We start from the raw sequence: 17,104 nt of genomic DNA, 5'->3' as shown, positions 1-17,104 counted from the left end.
CAGCCTTCAATCTATATATAGTAATACCTGTGGGTAAGTTGGATATAACTCAGTGGGGCTTATATCTGAGGAGACTTGTACAGCTTTGGGCTATTCTTTCTGAGTTTTTCTGTTAAAAATGATAAACATTATGTGGCTCCCATTCCAGATCCTCACAGTTTATCTTTGGGCATGCATGTACAGAATAGCTAGTAACCTATCAAAATTAGTCATTGCCCAGTTTGGTTGAAAATGGGCAAAGTGTTCAAAATCCGTGAAATTGAAACTTGTAGATGAGCCTCTTGTAGACCTTCAGAGTTCACGAATCCAGTCATTTGGTGATTTGTTTAACTTCAGGGCATAATTTACCCAAGCAAATCACTAGTTTCTCTCATCAAAACATTATTATTTGAACCATATGCAATTAATTATAGAGCTGTGAAATGTTTTGGAGGGGAAAAAATAGCCCGAGGAATGTATTTTAAAAAACCAACCCATCTTCAGGCTTGCAAATTTAATTAAATTCAGTGGAGAAATCTTTACAAAAGGCAATAAAACTGTGCAGCTTGCACCATGCAGCGAACCCTTGCAGTGATGAACGGCGTCCAAGTAAGTTCTATCATGAAGTGACAAAAAATGAGAATGCAACGATTGAAGGTTAGGGCAAAGCTACACATTACGTTAGTCACATTTTTAAAACAGTTTGAAGCAGCTGTGTGAGGCCCTGCTCTGGAATACAGTCCCAAGCAGGTTTCTCTACAAAATAACAGTCTACCAGCTTCTTCTTCTTCTTCTTCTTCTTCTTCTTCTTCTTCTTCTTCTTCTTCTTCTTCTTCTATTGAAAACATCACCTTCAGGGGAGAATAGCAGCCATAGGAAATTTTCAGAGGCAAATCTGTGCAGGATTCAGATCAAGATCTCTGTTGGCTTTTCGTTCAAAATAGAAGTGGCAGCATTTTAGAATGCAGTTTGAGGCTCAACTCTGTTCATGTTAGCATGTAGAGAACTTCCATGCTCTGAGCAGTGGCCAGTTCTTATTGGAATAACTTATTGTTGCACGTCAATTTTAGGAAGTTATGACTAGAGCTGGACAAGTTTGTCAGTTTCAGTTTGTCCCAGTTTCTCATTTTTCCCATTCTTAAATTCAGTTCTCCATATTTCTACATCAGTATGATATATATATATATATATATATATATAATCCTCATGAAAATTGTCAGCATTTTAATTCACATTTCTCCTATTAGACACATTTGCAAAGCATCTCCCCATAATACAATACATATCAGAAAGATATGCATATACCCCAGCACAAGCATTTTTATACAGATTACTTGGCTGGAGAACTGCATTGTGATTTTTGAGGAATGGCTGTTTCTCAGTTCAGGTCCTGTTTCAGAAAACGCAGGTTTACTTCAAATGCAAACTGAATCGAATTTCTGCACCATCCCTAGTCATGGCAATTACTCTCCATGAAAGTATTACAAGTTAATTCCACATCAGTATGATGTTCAGTGTTTCTACATTAAAAATATAATAATAAAAACTCACTCCAGAATATAGAGAATGAAACTCACTTTTAAATTAAACAAATTATTTCTGGGCTCAAGTTACAACTAATGCAAATTATCCCACTTTGTTCATAATGCAAATTGCCTAAGTGCAACTCAGTTTCCATATGGTACTGTCTTCTACTATTGCAGGAAAAATGTGTGACTCCACCGTCAATTACTGTGAATGCAACCCCTGTTTCCATGGAGGATCCTGTCAAAATGGAGTGGAGGGATATTACTGTCATTGTCCATTTGGTGAGTAGAAATTTGGTACTTTATTCAGATTTTCTTGCAGAACCCTAATCCTTTTGACCCTAGCCCCCAAATACAACCACCTATGGATGTTATAGCTTACTTATTAATTTTTATATGATAATAATGTTTTAATCAGAATAAAGCAAAGCAATGTGACTTGGTTGGTCAGTTACCATCTGGCAGGAAACCAAACAAAGAACTGGAGTAGTCAAAAAAAGGTGAGGCAGGATCTCCAAATGCTACAAAATTTCATCTGTTGTGAGCCCAACATGTTTTGCAATAAATTTTTTATTAATGGCATCTTAGCAACAATCCTGACACACCAGGGATGTTGCAGTATTCACAGGAAATAATTACAGTATCTGTAGATTAGTGTGTCAGAACTGTTGCTTAAAAAAATAACAAAATAAATATCTAAAACCCTTTGGACTCACAATAAATGATATTTTGCAGGACCTAGAGTTTCTTTTCCTCCTTTTTCTGTCAATTGTCATTACAAAGATAAGAAGAATGCCTACCGAATCATAATGAAAACCTATCTTGTTCCATATTGTGTTGCTCATGGTAACCAACCAGATACCTATGGGAAGTCTACAATAGGACATGAGGACCATTGGTTCTCTCCATTCTGCTGGGCTTAGTGGCCTTCCATAGAGCCTCCTGCATTGTAAACCCTACACACCGCTAGTGAGTGAAGAAGTACATCATTGGTCTGTGCTGAATTTCCCACCATTTAATTTATTTGGATGTTACCTCAGGTTCTGCATAATGTGAAAGATAATCTACACTCTCCTTACTTCCTCCACACCATGCATAATTTTACAAAACTCTATCATCTCTCCCATTTCTTGCCTTCCTCCACCAGTCCCTAGTTTGAAGATAATATTCTAGAAGGAGAAAGATGGCACTTTTCTTTACCTTTCTCCATTCTACAATACACAGCTAAAGAAGTTTCACAAATAAGATTAGCTACCCTGCCTCTGTAGGTGGAGACATCAAAGCAGGGCATCTGCTGAAGACATCTTGATGAGGTTTGAAGAAACTCTTAATTTCCATACGCCTTGGGAGCCTCGGTTAAACTGGAGTTCTCAAAGTTAGTAGCATACACAGTTCCATTTCAGCTTTATTCAGCAATGGTCACATATGTAACACAGAAATTGATTAAAGATAGGCAAAGGAAATTCACACACTGGATGGAAGGGGTGTGTGAAGGTTAAGGAAATCTTGCATCCCACTCCAAATCTCCACACTGTGTTTTTGTTTGACATCTGCACCTGGTCCATGGCAGATCACATGTAATTCCTGAATGGGGCTTTGGTACTTTGAAAACCCTGTGACAAGGAACAGCTGTAAAAGCACAGGATAAGTGAGGGCATTTGAACCACAAAACATTAAAGAGCTGGGAAAGATCATGCCCCAGTGCCTCAGAGGTACCAGACATCCCAGTATAACACAATTACTTATAATGTTATAATTATTAAAGCTTCTCTTAAACGTATGTAAAGGTATGTCAAAATCAAACTACATTATATTTGCAGCAATTGTGCCTTATTCCTGCAATCATTGCCAAGCAGTATTCTCAAGAAATGTATGGATGAAGCCAGAAAGACTTCTCTTTTTTTTGAAGGACCAATATATGGTAGCAATTATAGAAGAACTTGGAAATCACTAGCTTAGACCGTGAGCCTGCTGTGTATAGAAAATGTAAGAGGAGATACAGCATCTGGCTACAATCACATACAAGTCTTGCATGAACTTAAAATCCATGTTAAATTACCACTGATCATATAAAATAGAGCTGTTGCATCTATATCTGTTTGTAAGTTTCGGCTGGCGCAGCTTCCCATCACATTTCTCCCAAATAATCATTATGGGGAGAAGGGGAAATTAGGTTCAACTCACCTATTCTATTATCACAGATGATGTCTTCCAAAGGATTCCCTTCTTCATTGCAAGGAAAGAAAGAGGTGATACTTCTTTATAGGAAGGAGCTGGGGCAATGAAGGAGCTCATTCTTCTTCCCTGATGCTCCTCAGTCCTATTCCATTCTAATGTCCAATTCCAATTCTCCCAACTCTAAGCTAGGAATGGAGGAGAAATGTGGTTCAGTTCATCCTTCAAGATAGATCTAGTTTGCACTTCCTGAAACAATATATGGACTGAAATGTAGTAATCCTTCAAAATTCACACTCTTGCGAATTTTGCAATGTTGTCCTAACAATCACTAACATTTAACAATGTGCCATGGATGAAGCATTTTTCCTCATCTGGCTTCCCAGTGCCAAGCACCACTGCCAGTTACCAAGAGGGCCAAGGCAGTGGATACTGAAGAGGAGAAGCAGCAGTGGGAGCATGAACACCACTACTGCAAGTAATATGAGCAAAAATGCATACATTGGTGAAAACAACATGCACAAATGCATTCATTATATTAGGGAAAATGACTTGCAAAATGTGTATATTAGGCAAAATTGCATTAAAAATGTGCATATTGGGGGGGGTCACTATAGTGATGTTGAATTTTGCAAACTAATGTGGAGAACTGAATTCAAGACTGGAAAAATGAGGAACCAAAATTGACATATTTGACCATCCGTAATCCAACCCATTCCTATATTCCAATTCTACATCTCCCAACACTTACTTCAGATCTCATTTCTTCCTGATCCTAATTCTGCTCTTTCTGCCTTCCTCTCCATCTCAGATCCCACCCAATCCCATCCTGTCCTGCAATCTAGTTCTTTCCCTTTCTCTTTGTTTCCTACTTGCCACATTCTTTTCTAACTTCAGAAATTAATGAGCCAGTCAGAAGCAGGATGCAAAAAAGGTCTTTGCCATTTTACAAAAATATAGTTAACATCATAACATCTTAAAACCCTTTAAAGACTGCAGCCAAGTATTTTATAAAAATATTATTATAAAAGCATTCATATTTTGATGAAATACAATATGGATGGAATGTAGTGCCTGCATGTTTGAAAGCAGCTAACAACAAAGAAACATACTGTATGTACTCTTCAAAATGCATTGTATGTTGATTTGATCTAAAGAATACTAGATGGTGTTCTGCCAAAATCAAGGAGGAATGCATCTATCATTGGTTCCATATTGGATTTTATTTTTATTCCATATTATTTGGCATAGCTAGAAAATGCTGATAGCAAAGGGGGTGGATTTATTGGCTAGTTTTGAAATGAAATATGATTTAAAACAAGGGAAACAGAAGCAGCACAAATAAAAAAAGGAAGCAAAAGTAGGCAGAAGGAGGGAAATGCATTCAGATGTATTGACTGATTGACTAAATTTGGTTTTGAAAGTAAATAATATATAACAGGGAACACGTAGTATGCAAAATTCATAGGCGTATGGAATGCCAAAGGGCAAGATAATATGGTACTGTTTATCTAAATGATATTATGTATGTGTTAGTACAGGTCACAAAGACCATTTCCACTTTTGTAACACATGAAGAGATATTTTAACACATTTGGAAGGGAAGTGTTATGTCCATCAAAGTCACCCCCGTGTCACAAGGATTCCTATTTGCCTCTCATTCACCTGCTTCCCCCAAAATCTGTTCTGGGGGTTACCCCAACATTCTTCAGCAGATCTGGCATGGGAAGTTCAATTGCTCAAATAGAAATCTTTGAACTCACTAGACCTCATTGGCTACAATCCAAAATATTTTATTGGTGCTTAGAACAATAGAAGCTACTGCAAATATTTTGCTTTAGAATTTTATTTTTTACATTATATTTGAATAATTGTATCCTGTGCTAAATATATAGCACCCAAGGCTACTAATAATAGAAGCCTTTTTTAAAAAAATAATGCCATAAAATATCAATACTTTTTTTAAAAAGAAAGCAGGAAAAGTGACACATACATTAAAACATTAAGTGATAACATGAACCAGAGTGCTAATAAAGAGTCTGTGTAAACAGGTCTTAATCAAATTGATGGAGGTTAAAAAATATGTAGACCACATGTCTTTAACGCATAAATAATCACTCCCAATCTATATTTATGCCATACAAATAGTGGTTCTCTTAAAAATGATACTGATGATGCAAAAATTTGCCACTTTTACTCCTATTAGAATATATATAAATGCATGATTTATCCATTGAAATAGATGGCATCTAAATGTGCTAACTTGGCTGGCTCTCACCCAGTATCTTCATTTTTGACAGCTTCTTCAACAAGAGAGCAGTCATACAAGAAGTTGGCAAAAAGCAAGCTGGTGTCAATTAAGATGGCATAAAGTTATACCAGATCTAATCCCTGCTCAGCTTCTGCTGCTTGGCCTAAGCCGGGCAGAGGGAAAGCAAGCCTTTAAAATAATGTTTTATGCCAGGTTGCCTGATCACAGTAGCCAGTCTAAGTTCCCCTTCTCTGGCCACACCCTGTCCTACGCCTTTGGGTGAATTTACACTAGCCTCAGTTCAGCTGGCTGAGCCCTGGCTAAGCCAGTCTGAACATGTTGTTGTTGTTTAGTCGTGTCCGACTCTTCATGACCCCATGGACCAGAGCACGCCAGGCACTTCTGTCTTCCACTGCCTCCCGCAATTTGGTCAAACTCATGCTTGTAGCTTCGAGAACACTATCCAACCATCTCGTCCTCTGTCGTCCCCTTCTCCTTGTGCCATCCATCTTTCCCAACATCAGGGTCTTTTCCAGGGAGTCTTCTCTTCTCATGAGGTGGCCAAAGTATTGGAGCCTTAGCTTCAGGATCTCTCCTTCCAGTGAGCACTCAGGGCTGATTTCCTTAAGAATGGATAGGTTTGATCTTCTTGCAGTCCATGGGACTCTCAAGAGTCTCCTCCAGCACCATAATTCAAAAGCATCAATTCTTCGGCGATCAGCCTTCTTTATGGTCCAGCTCTCACTTCCATACATCACTACTGGGAAAACCATGGCTTTAACTATACGGACCTTTGTTGGCAAGGTGATGTCTCTGCTTTTTAAGATGCTGTCTATGTTTGTCATTGCTTTTCTCCCAAGAAGCAGGCATCTTTTAATTTCATGACTGCTCTCGCCATCTGCAGTGATCACATCTTTGGCTAAACCAGTGTTGGGTACTTAGCACTGGCTGGGCCACGAATCAGCTGGTTGAACCGAAGATCTACTGCACCCTGAGCTTCTCATCCTAACAGATCTTGCAACAGGATTGCCACCCCCCCTAAAAGAATTATATTTTAGAGTGCTTCTGCAGTTCTTGATCATTGTTACATTTTTATTTCCACAGGAGTTTTCGGAAAGCATTGTGAAGTAAATAGCTATGGATTTGAAGAATTGTCTTACATGGAATTCCCCAGTATGGATCCGAACAACAATTATATATACATCAAGTTTGCCACCATCCAAAGCAATGCCCTTCTGTTATATAATTATGACAACCAGACTGGAGATCGGGCAGAATTCCTGGCCCTGGAAATAACAGAAGAGAGGCTGAGATTCTCATACAATCTTGGCAGTGGCACTTACAAACTCACCACAGCAAAGAAGGTGTCTGATGGACAGTTTCACACTGTTATTGCCCGGAGGGCTGGAATGGTAAGCGTTGCTTTACAGAAATAATAATGATAATGATGATGATGATGATGATGATGATAAAGCTTCACTCAGTTCCAAGTCACATCAGCTTTTAAGGAAGTACAAATGGATGGTTGAGGGGGCTTTGGTTTTGGGTTGGGGTTTTTTGCAAAAACTTCTTTTAAAAAACACAAAAGCTTTTTTGTTCCATAAAAATTACCCTGAAGCATTTTAAATGGCTTCTTCAAAGGACGCTCTCTAAATGTGAGGTTGATTAATGAAGGGAATTAATGACTATCCAGATCTAATTAATTGGTGCAGACTATAGGAAGAATAAGCACTGAAGACTAATTAAGAGGCAGATTTAATGTTTGGAATGATGCAAAAACAAAACCCTTTGTAACTGAAGGCTATGTAATTGCCATGCATGTTATTTTTGAACAGAGATGAATTTTGTTCATTCTGCAAATGTTCTGAAATTATTGAAAAATGTGAAACAGAGTTTTCTTTGTGGATGATAACTACCCAGTTCTGCTATATAGAAAATTGCCATATTAGACAGTGTACCTCCTTCTAAATCTTTTGCTGCTACCACCTTACCCTCTCCATTGCCAAGCACCAGTGGACAGGTTTGTGTTTTAACGGGCCACTGTGTTATTAAGGGAAAGATTGTGAGCAGATGCATTTACTTTAAAAAGAAAGACAGAAAGATCTCTGCTTTTAAATTAAGGGGAAGCAATGGTCACTGTGATTTTGAAACTAAGCATTCCAGAGTTTTCCATTAACTGGAAGGAATGGGAGCAAATGAAAACTTAGATTTGCTAAATGCAAACAGCCAAGTCAGGATCTCTCCATCAAATATGTTAGTGCAATTTCTCACTCCGTAACACATGAACGGTGGAACAAATTAAAAAGATTGCCTGTTTGTCAATGTGCACCATCATTCATACACATGGCAAGACCAACGACACAAGTATTATTTCCTAAATTAAGTAGCAACATTTTCAATATAAAATACAGGAGACAGATGGAGAGGAAAGCAAGTATGAACAACACTAAAGGAACTGTGAAATGGAACGACTCCATGCTACCTTATATATGCTGATACAGTATAATTCCCACAAAACACCTTTGGTAATTTAGTTATCTAGAAAGAAGCGACCATCATTTCTGTTTTCAAATCACTGAGTAGTTTTTATCTTCAACAAAAATGCCCTGTTCAGTGACTGAAACACATTTTTTGTTTTATTTTTAACCTATTGAAATATATTTCCCATACTGCATAGTGATTCATACCGCCAAAGATTTGTAGCATCTCCCAAATGGTCTGATTGAGGAGTAGAGAGATTAAATGTCAAGCAGCATAAGAAAAACAGTTCTCTAAGGAGGAAATATTTTTCCCCAGCGACAGATTCTTTGAGGACTCCATGATTTCCAGTACAGGATGCTGTGTCAGCTGCAATGTTGCAGTGTTAGTACCTGCCAATAACCGTTGAGATTATCTGGAAAATTCAAAGCAGACCTCAACAAGCCTACAATTTTTGTTTTTGTTTCCCTGCCCTTTCCTTTCTACTTACCACATATACATGCACATGCACCCACTGAATCTGCTGCAGAGGCTTCTGGAACCTCTGGAGGAGATTTAGGTGGTGGGGGAAGGCGAAGGTATTGGGGGGGTTAATATACTGCAGCAAAACATCATTGCACTAATGTAATGGGTGCCGCCCATTGAATCCATTTTTCAATTAAGCAAAGTTGCAATAATATTCAAGTTGAAATGTATTTAAATCAGCAAAGGAGACTTCATAAAAGACGTGATGAACTATTTGATAGGCCTCTACAATAATTCAATCTCTAGACTTTTCCTTCTCCCTGTGTTTACAAACCTAAAATGTGAAGGAGGAACTACCTTTATTGAAGTATTTCTGCTGGAGGGGGTGGGGGAGCATTCTGCATGTCAAAAGGGTATAAAATAACTCTACTGGATTTAAAATCTGTCATTTCCTACAGGACTTCAGAATTTTTATGGAAAGCTGGTAAAAGCATTAACTTGTCAGGTTTGAGATATAGCAAAGTGACACAGTAGAAACTCTCATAACTAAAGAGGTAACAGTAGCAAATTAACTGCTAAAGTCACCAAGCAGGAACATTTGACTATCATTAGAAAGTTGAATTGTATGAAATCAGATCCAAGTAAAATACTGTTTGAAATAACTCTTCCTTCAGATGGCTCTGCCATCTCAGAATACATAGCAATCTATAAATTGATAGAAATTCCTGTACGGACCTCCCTTGCTTCTGTGGCTTTTCCATTTTGAAAAAAGGTGAGTACAGGATAGAGGTGTGTAAAATTATCCATACTGTGGAGAGAGTGGTGAGAGAAATGTTTCTTTTCATTCTCTCGAAATACTAGAGCCTGAAACCATCCATTTTGCATTTCAGTCATGGAGAGGAGGAAGAGCATGCAACCACTGGCCCTAATCCAAGTCCCTGACATAAATCCCACCCTCCCCACACCAAGCTACTATTAGCCACTGAGGGGGCAAGATATGGGCATCATTTTCACCTCTTTTGAAACCTCCAAAACTCATGTCAGTGCTGCAGGAACACAACTTTATCTGACAGCACCCTGGTATCTATGCTGCCAACATACACAGATTTAAGTGCCATGGTTTCCCCCTTCTTCCAAATTCTGCCTTAGTTTTCTAGGAGCAAAGCTGTGCTTATGTCTGTAATATGAAAGCTGCAACTGACAATTAGAGTTCATTTACCTATAAGTATCCATCCCCTCCAGTGCATAAAGATATACACGGAAACCTAAGCCACAATATAAGTGTTTCACCCCTAAATATATTTAGTACTCCATGTAATCTAAACTTGATGGGTTGGTATGCGTAAATGATCATCTTAGTGTGATTTTTTCAGGCAGCGTCCTTGACCGTGGACTCCTGCTCAGAGGAACAAGAACCTGGCTACTGCACTGTTAGCAATGTGGCTTCATCTAGCGACTGGTAAAGAACCTTTCATTTTATCCTTTGGTGATTGTGCTCAATAGACACCGCCTGGCCCGCAAAGAATAAAAGAAGCCTTTCTGCAGAAGGAGGCCTATTGATTCTATGGGATTTAATGTATCTTTAGTTCACAGACTGGGCCTCAGCTGAGTCAATTAAGCTACTGAAGAGATATCACTGTGATCTTTTCTACCTCCCTAGTTTCTGAATATAAAAGAGAATAATTAGAAGAAGCATTCAGTGAGAAATTGGCTGTGATGACATCAGCAACCACGTTATGCAGCTACCGACAATGTAAAACAAGCTATCAAATTTCAGTAAGCCGTAACGAGGTTTACTAGCAAAACACCCACCCACCCATATATTAAAGAGATGAAATGGATGCATGACTCACTAACTTTCAGGTGAACACTTTGATCTAAGAACAAAGAGAGATTCATGCTTTTGGTGACGAAGGTTTTGTCGGTTTTCAAAAATGGCCTATATGAGAAATAATCAAGTCGAATTAGTCTGTCCCTCCAGTGCCCTACTAGACTCTGATCCAAAAATGTTAAAAATAAAAGTAAAAAAGTTCATGGTTTCATTCAAAAGCAAAACATATTTGTTTGCAAAGCCTAATGGAACTACACTTGTGCTGACAAGAGCTTTCAGGCAATGTATTTAGCCCCAATCCTAAATTGCATGGCACCTCTCCCCCCATCATTTCCCCCACGACTTATGCAGCAGGGAGCCTGTTCTGTCCATGATGTCCCACATGATTTCCGAACAGGGTTCTCGATCACTCCAGGAGCCTCCATGCGTGGAATTGGCCCACTGCTACATATATTATGGTGAGCATGGCAGGTTAAGAGCAGAGCAAAACACACAGTTCCATACCCCTTAAACCATCCATACCCTTTTCATTGTGAGCAACATGTAAAGAGGTCCAATGACTTAGCTATAAGCCGCACTAGGCTTTTACATCACATGCAGTATGGTCAGGCCAATAGCCACTTATGGTGGAGCTACATCTTATAAAAAAAAAACAGAGGACTGCAATGGCATCCTCATGTTTAGTTACACTCTGCATATTGCTTAGCTGAGGCATAGGCAAACTCGGCCCTCCAGATGCTTCGGAACTACAACTCCCATCATCCATAGCTAACATGACCAGTGGTCAGGGATGATGGGAGTTGTAGTCCTGAAACATCTGGAGGGCCGAGTTTGCCTATGCCTGGCTTAGCTCATATTGTCCAGACACAGCTGTCATTACAAGGTCTTTTCCTGCCCCCACCACACCCTCAGGAACAATAATCTGTTCTATGTGCATCATATATGGTGCTTTCTGTATAAAGCATGCTAAGGGCTTTGCAGCAGTACAACATGCGGAGTTGTCAAAATGAGACTTCTGATTGTTACAAAGCAATTGTGCTATCTAAAACATGCCTACTCAGAAGTTAAGGAGAATTTACTCTTAGTTAGAGGATTGCAGCCTTATACTAGGGTCCTATTGTTAAGTAAGCCCCTCTGAGTTCATTGTTTGTTCTTTGTCTCTCCCACCCTCAGGACTTTAGACGTGCAGCCAAACAGAGTCACCATTGGAGGTATCAGAGCCCTGGAGCCAATACTTCAAAGGAAGGGACAGCTGGAAAGTCACGATTTTGTGGGTTGCATAATGGAATTTGCAGTCAATGGACGTCCCTTAGAACCCAGCCAGGCTTTGGCAGCTGAAGGAATCTTGGATCAGTATGTGTTTTACGTAATATCAGAATAACAATTGACTAATTCTGTTTTGTGATCCTCACGTGTCTGAAAATTCACGTCTGTTACCCATGAATGCTCTGGTACAGCAGGGGAAAGGTGCGCGAGGAGACAGCATCTACAGGCTGATTCTCTTGCTGGGTTGCAAATTATGTCGTAGACCAAATGCTCCTTCTCTGTTGAAATGTGCATTTCACTAGAAGAACCTGAGGGTTCTCTTTATTTGCACCACACTGCATGGATAGTTCTCCACCCATATTACAAAGTATATGAGAATTCCACTCTCCAAGATTGTATATGTATTGTTATGCATGATGTAAGAGGGCCATCATGTTGTTGCTTGTTCCTAAGCACCACTAGGAAGAGAAGTCAGCAAAGTCTGACATACACAAAGATGGTGAAAGAGTTGAAGGGCGTGTGCTCAGCTCAGCTCATGTTTGCATGCAGAAGGACCCAGGTTCCATTCTTGATACCTCTAGGTAGAGCTGAGAATGGACCCCACATGAAAACTTGAAGAGCCACTGCCAATCAGTGCAGATAATCCTGAGCTAGGTGGACCAGTGGGCTGAATAGAAGGCCATCAATGGGTAGTCATGATGGTGGCTACACTTCCTCCGGCATTGGGCATGGTGTGCTTCTGTATCCTGCTTGCTGGGGAGAGGGCTATCATGTTCATGTTATGCTTGTGCGCTTCCCATAGACCTCCAGTTGGTCACTGTGAAAATGCTGGACTGGATAGGCCTTTGGTCTGATCCAGCAGGACTCTTCTTAATGTTCTCATGACTCATAAGAAGGCACCTTTCCTATGAACAGACATACAGATCAGCAACAGTATGCTATAAAGTCCACCAGCAGATGTTCTAGATCTAGAAAAGCACCATTCTTTAACATTTGTCTGCATTGTTATATCCAGTGCATTAAACACCGTCCGTATGGTCCAAGTGTCTGTTATCTCACTTTTCCTCTCAGATGTCAAGGCAGTTCCCTGTACCATCTCCCCCTGTGAACACTGTTCAAAATGATTGATTAACTGAACCTGTTGTTTCTTCCATCCCACTGTTTGAACTTAGGGGTGGAATAAGAGGATGTCCTGAGTGGTTAGCTCACCCCTCTGCTTTTCATAGTCTCAGCTTGTGGCATAAGATTTCCTGAAGCTCTGTAGCACAGAGATCAACATCAATTACAATTTCACAGACAGCCAAACATTGGACCTTCACCAGTGAAGGATAGATGTGTATATTGTTGTTGTTTTTTATCTCTTGTCCACCAGGATTCTTTATTTAATGTCTTGGACAGTTGCACAGAGAAAAGTGTTTCAGGCTTCCTTTCAGATTGACTTGGCAGACAGTAAAGTAAAAATCATACTGCTCTAAATTCAATGGACAGCTCAAGTTTATTCCACTCTGGTTACTTTCCGCATTCTATTTTCAGGCTGTGTGAAATGCGGTTATTGCAACTAAATGGCTCTGGAATCTCTTTTGCGTCTCAATGTTAACATGTGCTGCTGGGACCCAGAGGTTCACAAGTGGCCAATGTCTAGTATGAAGCTATAAAACTGAAGTGTGTGTGTGTGTGTGTGTGTGTGTGTGTGTCATTTGGTCTATCTGGATAATCAAGCATAAATATTCTCATGAAGCAATTTTACTTGATTTCAAGCAGCATAAGAGAAACATTCAGGAACAGTCACATCCTGCCAGGTGGATGTTGGTAAATGTGATATTTAATGAATAACAAAAAGCTGGTTTAAAAACAACAGAGTTTCATGGCACCTTAAAGACTGGCAGATTTATCATGACATAAGGTGCCATCAGAGTCTTTGGCTGAAACACACTAAGGGCTTCTTCACACTTTCACTTGCTATCTATTTAGATTGGATTGTGTACTGATTCATTCCCCCATGGGTCTCTAGAGCTTTTCTTGTTTTTCCCTGGCTGTGCCTTGGGATCATCTGAACCTCTTACCCACTGAATTGGAAGCTCGGTAAGCAAAACCTCTGTTGAGATTTTCCGAGCATCTGATAAGATCCAATTCAGCTGGTAAGATCAGGGTTTCACAAGGCATAGCTGTGGAACAATGAGAAGACACAATATAATCAAAATACAGAACAAGAGGATGAGCCCTAGTGTGGCTACCCTGCTACACACTAAAACATAGGTAGAATATAGTAATCTCTCTGATGAAATGCGTATTTCATCATTAAACTGAAGGAGTACTATTTTAAAATCAAGTTATGTCGGGAGTGGAGTTTATCTTTTTTTAAGAAAAAGGAAAAAACAGGGCTACATTTTTCATTTTGAAAAGTTTTAGCCTGGTTTCCTTTATGCATTAGGGTAGTTACTTGGAAACTGTTTTACTTTGAGTGCCTCTTGTTCAGGGATAACATTTAAGATTACCATTCTGTGCACTTTTCACTTGGGCGCACACTTCATTGAATATACAGTGGGACTTACTTCCACTTAGGCCGTAAATGACCAGTCTCATGGTGTAAGTCAACAATCCCTCAACGGAAAGCACCTTCCTCATACTTGGAATATTAAAGGCAGGAAGCAGCAAACATTTTGCAGCATTTTAACTTCACACTTCAGAGAAAGGTGTTGGGATGATGTATGGTTGAGACGGTGTGAGTTGAGTTAAAGGGTTTATGTTTCTTCATGTAGCTGTGCCCATTCCTGCTTGAGGGTGTGAGGAATGTGGGGGGGGGGGAGCTGGTTTTTGAAGCAGGCTTGCATTTTATAAACGCATGAATTTATCCTGAAATTAAATATCAAATTAAAATATAGGCATCAATCCAAATACGTCCCCTCCTAGCTTATATTCCTAACCATCTTGTTTGGAAGAGAGAGAGAAAATGAAGTAGTAAAGACTTGATGAAAATGCAGCCAAGAATGGCCAATAGGAAGTCATTCTTTCTTGCCCTACATTAAGGTGACAAGGCACTGTCCACAACAATCTCCATGAAGGATACAGAGCATGCACTCTTGTCATAAGAAATAGACTGCATGACAGCTCAGAGGGCACAGCCTCTCAAAATCCTGGCATTGTTGCTCAGCCCCAGTGCTTGGCCCCTGGTGTTTTGTTACCCTTCCTTCCTCCCTCCCTCTGTGTGAAAACATAAGAAGAGCCTGCCGGATCAGGCCCATGGCCCCTCTAATGCAGCATCCAGTTCTCACAGCAGCCAACCAGCTGCCTGTGGGAAGCTTGCAAGCAGGATCTGAACACAAGAGATCTCTCCCCTAATGTGGTTTCCACGATATCATCGCTGAGCTATCCTCTCCCTTTGGCACAGCTTGCTCTCAGGGACAGCAGGTTAGCCCAAAAGATATGTGGCACATCAATGAAGCATCTTGGGTGTCAATGGAAAAAAATGGTTGGTAAAGGTGGGACGTGGGTGGCTCTGTGGTCTAAACCACTGAGCCTCTTGAGCTTGCCGATCAGAAGGTTGGCGGTTTGAATCCCTGCAGCAGAATGTGCTCCTGTAGCTCTGTCCCAACTTCTGCCAACCTAGCAGTTTGAAAGCACGCCAGTGCAAGTAGATAAATAGGTACCGCTGCAGCAGGAAGGTAAATGGCCTTTCTGTGCATTCTGCTTTCCATCACGGTGTTTTGTTGCGCCAGAAGCTGTTTAGTCATACTGGTCACTTGACCCAGAAAGCTGTCTCTGGACAAACACCGGCTCCCTCGGCCTGGAAGCTCCTTCACCTTTGACAGGACTTAACCGTCCAGGGGTCCTTTCCCTTACCTTTACCTGTTGGATAGAGCAGTGGGGCTGCTCTTCTGACAACAGTGTTTCTGCTGCTCGCCTGAATGGGGTGGGGTGACAGTGGAGCTGGACTTCACCAACAGGAGGACCATTGCCAATTTGGCATCCCTGAGAGTGCAGCTGTGTAGCTCCAACCTTGCCACTGCCCCACCCAAGCTCAGTCCATGTAAGGAGCAAAGATATTAGTATTGAGAGGATGGCTCTACCTCATCACGTTTGATGCTGCTAGACACATGAAATGAAAAAAATAAGTGTTTATCATTTCTGGTTCTAACTCCTTCTCAGCAAGGAAGCTCAATGGGTCAGCTTGAGTGACCCACTGTCTCACAGGGCTATTGTGGAGAAAGGGGAGATCCTGTGTGGTGTCTTGGTCTCTGGGGTGGGAATAATTTAAGAAATATGCAAGCAATGAAACTATCGTTATTTATTTTATTTTATTTTATTTTTGCTTGTTCAGGTGTCCTAGGCTGGAAGGAACTTGTGCTATTAACCCTTGCCAACATGGTGGCACTTGTGTGGATCAGTGGTCTTGGCAGCAGTGTCACTGCAAAGAAGGACTGACTGGAAAACACTGTGAAAAATGTAAACAGAGTGTTTCTTTGCCCCCACCCCTTCTGCTTTTAACCTACATTTACATCTCCCATAAACATCTTTGTGTTTTCTGCTTTGCACATGGAAGAAATATGTAATGATTGAATTCATTATAACAGTAATTATGAAGCAAAATATCATGCTGGCCCAACTCCACAAGGGACCAGCAAATTGCAACAGAAACACATTTAAAAAGTAGGAATCCATCTATTAAACCCAGCCAGCCACTTTCTATTGCCTTAATATATTTTTTAATTCTTAATTGCAACTAGGGTTGTTTTTGTTTTCACTTAAAGGCTGTTGGGTATGAAATAGAATGGAATTGGGGAAATTATTGGAAAGGAAGCTAGTTTTTTTTTAACCAGTTAAAAACCAGACACATTTTCTCAACATGGTCTGCTGGTCAATTCAGTTCTCATTCCCAATTCATACTTTACAATACAATACAATACAATACAATACAATACAATACAATACAATACAACTCACATTACTCTTCATTTTGCAGTACAATTCTCCAACCAAATAAGGTGTGTAAAAATGCATATAAAAGTGTGCATACAAATGCATATATTCATGAAAATAGCATTAAAATGCATTATATCAGGGGGAAAACTTTGAAAAAACATGGCCAATAGTGTAACTTGTATACAAAAATGTGCAGAATTTGAAGAAAATTGC

General features: G+C 40.0%; 1 protein-coding gene across 1 annotated transcript in view; it reads left to right on the top strand.

Moving 5' to 3' along the window:
• Positions 1-17,104, top strand: part of FAT4 (FAT atypical cadherin 4) — a 145,300-nt gene that overhangs the window by 111,130 nt on the left and 17,066 nt on the right. Inside the window, exons 10-14 of the mRNA XM_083755156.1 lie at positions 1,683-1,787; positions 7,036-7,343; positions 10,248-10,333; positions 11,879-12,058; positions 16,290-16,414. Of these exons, the coding sequence (XP_083611282.1) occupies positions 1,683-1,787; positions 7,036-7,343; positions 10,248-10,333; positions 11,879-12,058; positions 16,290-16,414 (804 nt within the window). The remainder of the gene's footprint in view (positions 1-1,682; positions 1,788-7,035; positions 7,344-10,247; positions 10,334-11,878; positions 12,059-16,289; positions 16,415-17,104) is intronic.

The sequence above is a fragment of the Podarcis gaigeae genome (assembly GCF_964106915.1).
Source record: "Podarcis gaigeae genome assembly, chromosome: 9".
In the NCBI taxonomy this organism is placed as follows: domain Eukaryota; kingdom Metazoa; phylum Chordata; class Lepidosauria; order Squamata; family Lacertidae; genus Podarcis; species Podarcis gaigeae.
This window is presented reverse-complemented; position numbering and strand designations above follow the sequence as displayed.